Source organism: Rissa tridactyla, chromosome 11 (genome assembly GCF_028500815.1).
Source record: "Rissa tridactyla isolate bRisTri1 chromosome 11, bRisTri1.patW.cur.20221130, whole genome shotgun sequence".
In the NCBI taxonomy this organism is placed as follows: domain Eukaryota; kingdom Metazoa; phylum Chordata; class Aves; order Charadriiformes; family Laridae; genus Rissa; species Rissa tridactyla.
In genome coordinates this window covers 9,589,418-9,601,562 of record NC_071476.1, presented here as the reverse complement: position 1 = coordinate 9,601,562, position 12,145 = coordinate 9,589,418, and the positions used below count along the sequence as shown (strand labels likewise).

The following is a 12,145-nucleotide window of genomic DNA, read 5'->3' as shown; positions in this document are numbered from 1 at the left end:
AACGTTGTATATGAAAGTCAGCATATTCATGGGAGATTTAAAATGTAGTTTGTAGGCTAGAAACATTCAGATTAATTTGAACATACCTGGAATACGTGTGGGACTCTGGTCCCCACCCACACCCGGCACCTCCTGATCCCCCGGCTGCAGCGGCAGTTCTCACCTCCGGCATTCACAGCATTTTTCTCTTATCGGGCTGATGATGCCTTCGGGTTTTGGCACAGTGGCTGCTTAAACGTGGATCGTGACGGCACGGTGTTGTGCAAAACGGGGTTTCGATGCGATCCCCGTGCGTTTCTCCAGTCTCCCGGGGCGGGGGAAGACAGAGGAGCCCCGCGGGAAGGAGCACTCTCAGGAGAGGGTGCTTGGTGCTCCTGTGCAGCTGGGAATGCGCCGTGCCCTGCTCCTGAATCACCCAGAGCTTTGCCTTTTAACCACTGTTACTGGGATGCAAGGGTGCACGAGCATGGTATAATCGAGACTCAAAAGTCCTTTTTTCTGTATCCTATTGATCAGCTCACGGGTAAATGCTTACCCAGGACAGCCTCCTGCCCCCCGTCCATCTCCCACGATACCTAACGCTTGTTCTGATCTTTAGCATGTGTGTGCCTTGGCCAGGTGAGATGCAGAGTGCCAAGATATGAAGTAATATTTGCTATCTGGCACGCAGTACGTGTTGCAATACCTAGTCATAATCGTGTTTGAAAGTTATAATAGCGGAGAGAGTTATTAACCTGGGCTCCCTTCCTGTCTCTTGTGGCTTTCGATCAGACACTGGGCGTTTTTCAAACTATTTTTTTGAGCGTATAATTTTAGTACGTACGTCAATAGAAGGTAGAAAGAAAACAGAATTTACTGCGATAAAATTAAAAGGACAGAGTCCCTGCCGCCCAGCTACACCCAGTGAGGAGACGACCCCCCCCACCCGCCACCTCCCACGCTGGAGGAGCATCACCGTTGGGGCTGTGCCATCAGCCGCAAAGGTGTGAATCCCCTGCCCCGCGGCCAGCCCGGGGACAGACAGGGACCACCGGGCTCCCTCTCCTCCCTTTAATAGCCTGGTGGCAGCAGCCTGTGCCAAGCACTTGGTGCCACTGCCCCTGCCATACACCGCCGCGTCTCTTGCAGCCCAGCAGCCGGGAGAGGCTGAGAGATGGCCGAAGGGGAAATCACCACCTTCACCGCCCTCACCGAAAAGTTCAACCTCCCGCCGGGAAACTACAAGAAACCCAAACTCCTGTACTGCAGCAACGGGGGCCACTTCCTACGCATCCTCCCAGACGGCAAAGTGGATGGGACCAGGGACCGAAGCGACCAGCACAGTAAGCAAATGGGACTTTTTGGTGCTCTTCTCGCTCCTACAATTTTATCGGCCAGGAAGGGGGGAGCTGGGGAAGACGTGCTCTGTTCCGGGGCTCTGTCCCTCCTGGTGGGCACACACCTTCCAGGAGTCAGCACAGGCACCAGACACACTGCAGCCAGTAGGCAGAGCCCGGGGAGGCACGGTACATATGCTATTTCACACCTGCAGAAGTATTAAATATGAAACCGGTCATCAACGTAATCGCAGGCAGGCAGACCATGCAGGACCAAAGCGCTAATTGCAGAGTGGCTGGCTTGTGCGCTGAGATGGCAGCTGGGAAAAAAGGCTTAGGAGCAGCCTCGCGTCCCCCACACATGCAGCCATGGCACATAATTCTGTGGTATCTTTGCATTTCCTCTGGGCTGGAGGAGTCAGCACAACAGCGGGGCTGTGCAAACTGGGCATCCTGGGGCATGAAATCGCCAGCCAGAGCGGCAGGTCGGGCCCAGACTCCTCCGCCTGCAGAAGGATTTTACCTGTATGCCCTGCATACAGCGACCCCTCGCCTTCGGGGAACTTCCCTCTCCCCTTATGCAGCAAATTAAATTCCTGCAGGTTGCAAAAGCCCGGCAGAGGCAAGAATCAGGTGAGAGGGGGTTATTTTGTGACTTACGGCTTTAGAAATGCACTCGTGTTACCATTCACTTTTTTTTCTGAAAACAAGTATGGCCTATTGTACGCTGAAACAGTTACAATACATTTTATGTATGATTTAACAGGCCATCCATGGCCAGAGTCCCCTCTTGCCTGTCCCTGTTCCCTGCCACGGGTGATGCTGGTGGCTCCAGTCCATGGGACAATGGGGACCTGCTGCTGGGATGAACTGCCAACACTTGTCCTACCATTTGCCCATCCCACTGCCTTTCTAGGAGCATGTTTGTTCTCCAAAACTGGTATCAAAGTCTACCCCAGGAAGCTGGCAGGACTCGCTCGCCAAAAAGTGCCATTTTTGTAAATGCTGCTATAAAGTGCTGCAGACTATCTGACATAGGGCAAACCTTAATATCAAAAATTAGCAGTATTATCCTGTGCAGCAAGGAAAGGTGGATGTTTGTCCTATTCAGTAGTTGTGCACGTCACCAAAGGCAGCAGGAGCTCTCTCCCAGGCCGGCAGCGGGGACCAGCGGGGCTGTGCAGAGCAAACCCCTGGCAAACCACTCAGACTAAAGAGAAAACGGGCGTGCAAGGACAAAGACACAAAATCCAAGGAACTGGTTGGGAAGTTTTAAGCTTTCAGGGCTCTTGCACTTCCAAAATGCTTAGAGGATTTTTTAAACCAGTGCCCGAGGAGAGCAAAAGCTCCCCACGGCTCTGCGGGCAGCGGGGCCGGGCTCTTCCCCACGGCCGCACGCCGGAGCTCTCGGTTCTCGGCAGAAGCCTCTGGGTACACCATATCCTCAACATTTACTGGAATATAACTGGGACCAGCCAGGCTGGTTAGAATCAGGCTGGGAGGAGCCAAGTCCGCCTTGCAAATTCTAAGAAAAGCACTTTTATTTTCTTTAAACCACAAGCATACATGTGGCTTTCTCCCCCAAACTTACCCTTTCTTCTTGTTATTGTTGTTTTAACGAAAGGCGGTTTATAGCAGAGTTTTAATTACAAATGCCGTCTCCCCACCACTCGTGCCGCACTCGGCAGCGTGGGGGCACGGGCGAGGATGAGCTCACCGAGGCCGGACAAACACAGCGCGGGGCAGGCAGCCTCCAGCCCGGAATGAACCGGGCACTAAACCCTTTTCAAACCCCTCGAGAGGCAGAGCAGGAGCCGACCCAAAGCACCTGCAGGAGACAGGACCGGACTCCCAGGACCCACAAGCTGGAGAGGTTGGACGAGCTCACCCAGCATCTCTGCCACACTTTGCCAGAGCTGAGATGATGCTGGAGTCCGAAGGGGGACGCAGAGATGCCCGTGTGCCCTGGGGACCTCAGCACAGGTTTGCAGAGCCAGTGGCAAGGTGACATCTCCTGGGACACAGGGTGCCACTGAGGACAGGAGTGTCCAGCGCCTGCGCCCCAGCCTCGAGCCCACCATCTCGCGATACGGATGCTGCCACACAGCCCAGCCTTTTTTCCCTGGCAAAGTGAGCCTGTCACCCTGGAGTGAGTGTTTCCCCTCCAGCCGCTGGTCCCTACAGCCACACCGTGCAGGCAGGCAGCGAGCGCAGGCAGCACTCCTGCACATGGCATCCGCGCCCCGGCACGCTCGCACCTCGCCGGCTGCTGGCCTGGGGCCACCTGTTTGGAAACCTCTGCCAGAAAGGAACCTCCTGTAAACGATCTTTTAAACTTGGATATCTGAACGTGCAAATATTTACAGAGGAAACTCCTGGCAGGGCTGCGTGCCAGCGGAGCAGCCCTGACGGCGAGGTCCCCTGCCTCTGAGCACCGACGGCTGCCCGCAGGTCCTGTCCCCGCGCCGGGCAAACACCAGAGATGCTCAGCACCACTCCCCGCACCGTGACCTGCGCCGTGGGAAGCTGCTTACACCCAGATCCTTACAGGAAACCTAGGTGTGACAGCAGGGAGAGCAGACCCTGGGGAGGGACAAGGCATGGGAATGCCTGCGGCTCATCCGGGAGCCAGCATGAACCCACAGCCGTGCTCTGCAAACTGCCCGTGCCCATGTGCATTTTCTTCCAGACAAATATAAAGGATTTGTATTTTTTATCTTAAATCACCTTGCCAGGCACTATCCCCAGCATCAGGGAGGACCTCTCAGAAGAACAGAAGTTGCTCACTCTGAACCCTCATCATCCAGCCCTATGTAAGGATTCCCTCACCGTGTCCTCTGCTGTCATGCATGGGCATCCCGAGCTTGCCCTGTAAAGGGAAAAGAAAACTTACCAGGACATTGCAGACCTTCAAGGATGAAGCCTATGCTCATTTCCACAAACAGCCTTATTTCCTTTGTTTCATCCCATTACTGCATGGAAGGAAATATCTGTACAGACCTGCAAAAAATGCAAGAACTTGTGCATGAGCTTCTTCCTCCACACTTGCCATTCTCCCTCCCTCTGCAGCCAGAGACCTTAATGTCCCCATCGGCACCTGCAGGGTCCCTCCACTAAATGAGATCATGTCTCTTGCTGGGCTTCTCCTTGGCCACCTCCCTGGCTGCAGCCCTGCCGCGAGTGCAAGACGGGATGGGGACCACACATCACTGCAAACCTGCACCCATGCAATTTACTCATTAAGCGTAATTTACTGAGCAGGAAATGCCAAAAAACGAAGAATGTGAACCATTACAGCAAAGATTTCACTGGGATGGGGGTATCTGCCATGCCAAGAGGTAACATTACCTTTTACCTCGTCCAAGTAAGGACAAATTAAAAAAGAAGCAGCTGGAGCTGAGGCATCTGTTCGTAGTTCACTCAAACCAACCTAAATATTTCTGTTACGAATCTCAATAGTCTAAACTCGGGGAAAAAGCTGACTAGGAGATGGAAATGCTCATTTGGAAGAGCTGGATTTTGCAGGTCACACTCTGGATATAACTGCATGTGCTCGTGGGGCCGCCAATTGCTCAGCCCTCGGTTCTCCTCCCACCCATGGGAGCAGCACAGGACCCTCTCTGAGCACGCAGGGCTGTCCGCCCAAAGCTTCTCTCCAACCAAACGGCCTTTTCCCTTGCCTCTTCCTGATAAATACGTTAAACAAGAACTTGAGCCAAGTTCTAATCATTTTCCAAGACTCCTGTAATTACCAAAGTAAGAAAAAAAGGAACCCAAGGGGCAAAAAAAAGTAACTGGAAAAATAGAAAGGTTAAATCTGCTGTGCTAGGTGCAGGATGCTGAGCAGAGGAGGGAGGTGGCCCAGACACCCTGGCCTAGAGCCGACCTGCTCCCCTCCCACAGTACAAGACCAATAAGGAGCTTTTTTTGCCCCGGAGTCTCTAGTTGAGATCCAGCATCGTGGACGGAAAGCCGGTGTCTGATGGGCTGCATGAAGCAACACAGCATCACCATGCACCCATCGCCCCCTGCCAGGCTCCAGTCTCCGTTTAGGACCCGATTCACGTTAGCACCGCAAACTGGGGCAACCTGAGACACGGCTCGCGGCTGCCTCCGGGAGGTATTTTTTAGGATGAAGATCAGCCCTTTGTGTTTCTCCACCACCCGCCTACGACACACCAGATAGCGCCAGACGCAGCACACTGCTGGATGGGATGCCTTGGATCAGGGTTTTGCAAAGCCGGCATCTGACGTCTGCCCGTTGCTGGTTTAGCTCTCGAAATACTTCTTCATGTGTCACTCCTTAAGTGTCTTGTCAAAACCACATGAGAAATTTGTAAATTAGAGCCAGAATTAAAACCCCAATCTCCTGTGTCCCATTCCAGCATCCTAACCAAAAGGCTGCCCTTCCTTTGATGTAAAATAGGGGAAAAAATGGTCTTTGGTTCCTAAAGCATGGCTGTGGGCTTTCTTTGAAGGAGAGGCTACAAGGAGATATTTCTATTACACGCTGTACTCTTCCCTATAAACTCTTTATAAGCCAGGCTTCAGAACAAAAATACCCTGCTAACTTTCCTAGCAGCTACGACATTATCTCTGACAATCTGTTTGTTTGTTTGTTTATTTGTTTGTTTCTCCCCTTTTCCTGTTTTACTTTGGGGTTTTTTTGTTGTTATTGTTGTTTTATTTTTACTTACAGTCCAACTCCAGCTAAGCGCGGAAAGCGTGGGAGAGGTGTATATAAAGAGCACGCAGTCTGGGCAGTACCTGGCGATGGACACCAACGGGCTGCTCTACGGCTCGGTAAGTAGGAGGTTTATGTGGGACCAGACACAGAGCGGGTCTGAGGTTTGCAGAAATCTCATAGCTCTGAGTAATGCCAACCGCAAGCGACAATTAGCCTCTGTCTGTTATTTTGGCAGCTGGGCGGCCGCTCTTCATCCGGCTTTATTTTGGGGGGGAATAAATAAATAATCAAATAACAGCATTTACTGCCCTGTCTCTTGACAAATATCGTATTTGATATCTGACACTTGACAAAGATTGTATTTCATATCTGGAGTGGCAGCTGCTTTGCATCCCTCGGCAGCTGCCAGCCCTGCAAGGGGGCCTGCGGGGGGAACCCGGTACCTCCATCCCAGCTCGTCCAGCCCCAGCATTGCCTTGCCCAGACCCCTGCCTGCCTCCCACTGCCCCTCCCCAGCTCTGCCGTGTGGCGCAGGGCTGCGAGCAGGGCTGCCAGCAGGATCAGCCCCAGGCAATGGCCCACAGCCACTCAGCAAAGAATTCCACACAATTTTCCTCCTCATCCCGGTTGCACCGAGCCCTTGCTGGAGGCAGTGACAGCATCCACAAGATCCTGGTGTGAGCAGGATTGTGCAAGGCAGGAGCTTTCCCCACCTTTGCCCAGGAACTGCAGGGCATGGCATCACTGAAAATAATCACAGAGTCGTAGAATCGTTAGGGTTGGAAGGGACCTTAAAGATCATCTAGTTCCACCTCCCCTGCCATGGGCAGGGACACCTCCCACTAGATCAGGTTGCTCAGAGCCCCATCCAGCCTGGCCTTAAAAAATTCCAGGGACGGGGCTTCCACCACCTCTCTGGGCAACCTGTTCCAATGTCTCACCACCCTCATGGTGAAGAACTTCTTCCTAACGTCCAGTCTGAATCGACGCATCTCTAGTTTTAATCCATTCCCTCTAGTCCTACCATTACCCGACATCCTAAAAAGTCCCTCACCAGCTTTCTTGTAGGCCCCCTTAAGATGCTGGGTCTTTGGGAATAGTTCCATTTATAGCAAAGTGTGTGACACATAATCCTGGTGGCAGGCAGCTTAGCCTCACCAAGGGGCTGGTTTGTTCCCCCTGCTCCTGCCTTGAACCCGCAGCCGCCACCACACAGCTCAGTGCCAGAGTACAACGGGCTGTCAGAGCAGGGCCGGGCTTGGTTACTGCCCAATAAAATACCCAGGTCATGGACAAGTTACTGCAGGAGTAGCCCAGGGGGCTAAATAAAGGCTACTTACCTCCACGCCTTAAATATGAACTTTACTGGGGCACGAAGATCTCAGAGGTGGGTCTGGACAGCATCCTAGCCAGGGAGTGCTTGAGCTGGGATCATCCTCCTCCCTGGGGCATCGCCCCGTCTCACTGTCGTTACCCTGGGCTCTCTTTCAGCAGTTACTGGGCGAGGAGTGCCTGTTCCTTGAAAGGATCGAAGAAAACCATTACAACACGTACGTCTCCAAAAAGCACGCGGATAAGAACTGGTTTGTAGGCCTGAAGAAGAATGGGAGCAGCAAGCTGGGGCCGCGGACTCACTACGGCCAGAAGGCGATCCTCTTCCTCCCATTGTCCGTCTCGGACGACTAAACCCCATCCGGGGAGCTCAGCGACAACCCAAGCCCCGAAACCCACTCACCGCCACCTTCTTTTCCCTCACTCGCTCTCTTCTTGGCCAACATAACAGAGCCAAATGTTAGATCTCTGAGCTTTAGGTAAAGGCTTTACCACAGATAGCCCAAGCAGAGCTCCCCGGCACCACGTGAAGCTTTGCAGAGGAGGGGAAAAGCCCCGACACCCTCACAGGGTCTCCAGTCCCCCCGCTGCCCCCTGCGCTCTGCCGTCACCAGGCTGCAGCCCCCGGGGACACCCACAAACCTGCCCCAGGCAGGCACCCAGAAATGGGCCCAGGGCACCCCCAGGACACCCCGGATACCAGGGAAACGCACAATTCTACCGTCCCCAGCCATTCTAACGCAAAACCTCCCTGGATACTCTGCATTAACATATTTATCCATCTAAGTATGTAGCTTCTAATATGCCCTTCAAGCAATTTGAGATTGCACTATCAGTCCATTAAATGCTTGCCGGCATCCTTGGCATATGAAACTAAACTAGCATCAGCCAAAAGCTCCGAGCCCTAGACCTCCTAGCCTCCCTTACCACGTGAATATGGTTATATTTCATGCTAGTACCTGCCATATGTTATTTGTATTTATTTATTGAGTAAATCTGTCTCTTCTACAGTCTGTTCGTAAGTAACTCATGAAGTAAGCCCCTTGATGTTGTCACAGTGAGGATGGGGCAGAGCGGGAGTGAGCCACGTTGAGGGTGTGATGGCACAGCAGGGACAAGCTGTGTGACGGTGGCCATGCATCGCACCCCGTTCCCAGGGGTGAACCACCAGTGTCTGGCTAAATGGGGCTCTAAAAATGGCACTGGGGCCCCTCGGTGGCTCCCAAGCCCTCTGTGAAGCTGGGTTTCTCCCCTCGCAGCACAAAGCAGATCCCCTGAGCAGCTCAAGAGCCGCTCCTGCCAGGCGAGAGCATCTCGCGAGCACCACACTCTGCCCCGGCTCGTCCTTCCCCGTCCACCCCGGGCACCCACAGACGGTGACCAGGCAGGAGCTGCGTGGGGGGACAGGTCAACCCAGGCACCCCCAGGGCAAAGTCCTGCTGGGCGAGTGCTTCCCTAATCGCTTTGTGCTGAGCAGCAAATGCTGCAGCAAATGCCCATACGGCAAATTTCCTCATGTGTACAGTAGCCCAAAACCTTTAACTAACCTTTTCTGGTGATATCACATTAAAAAGTAAATCAGGAATAGGTTTAACTCCGTTGCACCTGCATGACTTGTCACGGCCCAGCTGTGGCTGTGGCTGAGCCATAGCCAGGGGTGCTGTGGTTGATGGGACGGATTCGGCAGCCCAGGAAGGAAAAGCACAGGATCCTGCACTTGTGCGCAGCCGGAGCTGCGGCACGGCACAACCCTGACATCACTGCCAAAACCCATGCTCGGCTCAGTCCTTCTGCCGGGCTTGGGATGAGGTTTTGAGCTGTAAATAAAATATGCTGGTACGGTGGCAGGACAATAAAGTTTGATAAGGAAATATTGCAGCAAGTTATATTTGGTCTTAAATTAAAGGGTGCTTGAGTAAAAAAGTAAATTTCTCAGAGGAAGGGAGGTGAAAATGGAGCATGGTGCTTCTTCACCAGAAGGCTGAGATCTGTGATGAGACACAAGAGCCAGTCTCTCCGGTGGCAGCACCCAAGCAGGGACACCGGATGGGGGACGCCCGCAGAGGGAGCTGGGGGACCCTGTGCCGCGGTGGGTGACGCAGCCTGGTGTGACGCTGGAGACGCCGCTCCCGCCGCAGGGAGGGATGGCCACGGCCTGTGCACTCACTATTGTTTCTGCAGTAACAATCCCAATTTTGCAGTTCTGGTGAATGGGAACACAAATACCAAGGAAAACCAGGAGTTGATGCAGTTCACCTGGCTGAGGGGTGAGGTGAACTTTATCCTCTCCTTTACCCTGGGCCACAAGCCGGGCTGGGGACAGGCACTGATCCTCACAACTCATAAACACTTTTCCTAACGCCTCTCCTCCTACGGTCCCGCCTGTTGGGCCTGACTTTCCTTATTCAGCAGTAAAGAGTTAAAAAAAAAGGCATTCAGGTCCATAGTGTAACTCAAGGTAGTTAAACATTACATTGTTGAAATAATAATTCTGGGTCAGTGGTGAAAAGCACTCCTGTTCAATTTGGAAAAGATGGGTAATCTAATTCATTTTACCTTGATTTTTGAATAATAGACCCTTGGACACTGCAGGGGTATTTGGCAGGAGCGTTACAGCTGCTCCCCCCAGCATCGCAGTGACCATTTCCCCTCCGAGCTGAGCCACACAGGGTATTTCAGAGCCCAACAACGGAGCTCACCTTTCCGTCCCAAACTTGCTGGGGAGGGAACACCAACACCTTTCCTGTTTCCACAGCCCCGGCGCTGCTGGCTGCGCTCAGCCTCCTCCTGTGCACACACCCGGCACCTTCTGGGAACACGGAGACAAGGCCTGCGGCAGCTGCTAATTAGATACCACAATCTATTTTTCCCTGCTGCTTAGGTACCGCCGGCTCCCTTCCCTGGCGGGCAGCACCTCGCTGCCGTGGCTGCAGGACGCACGCTGCTCCTGAGCAAACGTGGCCGGGGATGGTCACCTGCCCCACAGCCAGCAGCGCAGGTTGATCCATTATCTCATCCTGATTTGAAAGTGATAAATGAGCCGGCAGCCCCCACCGGCCACCGCACTGAGCTCTTGCGGGGGAACCTGGGGAGCTGGGGGGACCTGCCTGGCCCCATGGGACGGAGGGACAGTGACAGCCCGGCCTCTGGCAGCTGGTGTGAGTCCAAAGTACATGTTTCTGGCACAGCCCTGGGGCCTTTGCTTTGGAGAACAGACTGAGGTCACCCTCACGGCTGCCATGGTCTCCAGGTCATCCCATCCGGGGTCCCCTCACCACTTTTTCCATTCCTGCTACTGGGGACAGGGACATGGGATAAGCGCTCCCTGCTCCCGGCAAACCCCAGACAAGCCATCTCTACACAGGAGAGAGGAATAAAAGGCACCGTGCCTTGCGTATTTCTGCTGCAGTAATTAGCCACTAATTACCACTTTAGAATTGCTCTGCTAATTACTGTACTCCTGAACTTTGGCAATTGCTGGCGCTGATATCTTTTCCCCAGTGCTGATAGCATCACGTTAATCCCTCCCAGGCAGACGGTGCGGGATCAGCGGGGAAGGAGCGCACGGAGCTTCGGCAGCACCGCAGCTGCGGAGCCTGTCAGCACAGGGACCATCGCCCACCCATGGCCACCAGCCACGGCCACCAGCACCCGGCACCCTCCAGCCACCTCTCTGCTGCCACGGCCCTTCCGTGCTGTTTCTCCTCTGGAGGAACCGCGTGGAGATCAAGGCAAAAGGCGATTCCTGCTCCTCCTGGAGGGCAGTGGGATGTGACCTGCTTCTCTTGTCTTTCGCAGAGCCAACCCTCCCTATAGCTGCCTACGGCGGGGGCAGATGAATGGTCTTGCAGGTATTTACTATGTGCACACTGAATGCTTGAAGGACCACAAATATCCATTTCCAGTTTTCACTGAGAACCCTCAACAGCCAAAAAGGCACATTTTTACTGCCTATACCAACTAAAGCATTTTAATTATAAGAAAGAAGAAAATAATGCTTGCAAAAAATCTACTCCGCACAGGTGCCTCCCCCCCCAACCAAAATAAAGCACAGCAGTAGGATAACTTTGGGTTTTTTTCAGTATCCCCATAGCACAGGTAAGCTAGCATGATATCCCTAACTTGGCAAACCCCTGTGATTGTTTTCCAATGTTCCCTTATTTTACACATGTAAGCACGTGTAACATAACTCATGCCAAGCGTATACAATCCCACTCCCAGTATAAAAGGTGAACAAGTAATGATTCATTAGCTCTGCTGCCACCACAAACCATGCACACGCTTTTATTTACCTGGGCGGTGAGGTAAAGCACACTCTCTCGGTTCTCAGTGAAGGTTCAGGCCAGTGGCGGGAGAGGAGCAGACGCACGACTCTCTGCAGCCCTTCAGCTGACAAGGGCTGCCCCATGGGGGCATCATCATCGTCCTCACCTGTGCCCATGTCCTGCACCTGCAGGGACACGGTTCCCTCAGCAGGCTGAACCCCTTCCGTGCTGCTTCGAACGTGTACTTGCTTAATTCAGTGGATGAGAGTTGAGAAGTCTGACACTTAAACCAGTACCTGGCAGTGTCCAGTAAGGACTGAATATCTGCCAAAACCCTGGATTTAGGCCAAGGAGCTGCAGGAGGAGAAAGAACGAGAGAAGGACCCAGCCACCGCTGTTGTCCCTGGACCGTTGCTCTGGTGGGGCTGGCGCCTGGGAAAGGCTACAGACGATGTTCCAATGGCAAACACAAAGCTGGGCAAGACAGAGCGATGTGGACAGCCAACAGCATCACCACCTTACCTAAACACTGCAGTCGCCTTCCC

At 53.4% G+C, this 12,145-nt stretch overlaps 1 protein-coding gene across 4 annotated transcripts in view; it reads left to right on the top strand.

Moving 5' to 3' along the window:
* The window catches only part of FGF1 (fibroblast growth factor 1), a 30,343-nt gene extending 21,993 nt beyond the window's left edge, over nt 1–8,350 (top strand). For all 4 annotated transcript variants that reach the window (XM_054217693.1, XM_054217690.1, XM_054217692.1 and 1 more), the window contains 3 exons: nt 1,129–1,322; nt 6,016–6,119; nt 7,495–8,350. In XM_054217693.1, coding sequence (XP_054073668.1) covers nt 1,154–1,322; nt 6,016–6,119; nt 7,495–7,689 — 468 coding nt within the window. In that variant the 5' untranslated portion in view covers nt 1,129–1,153 and the 3' untranslated portion in view covers nt 7,690–8,350. The remainder of the gene's footprint in view (nt 1–1,128; nt 1,323–6,015; nt 6,120–7,494) is intronic.
* The last annotated feature ends 3,795 nt before the right edge of the window (nt 8,351–12,145 follow it).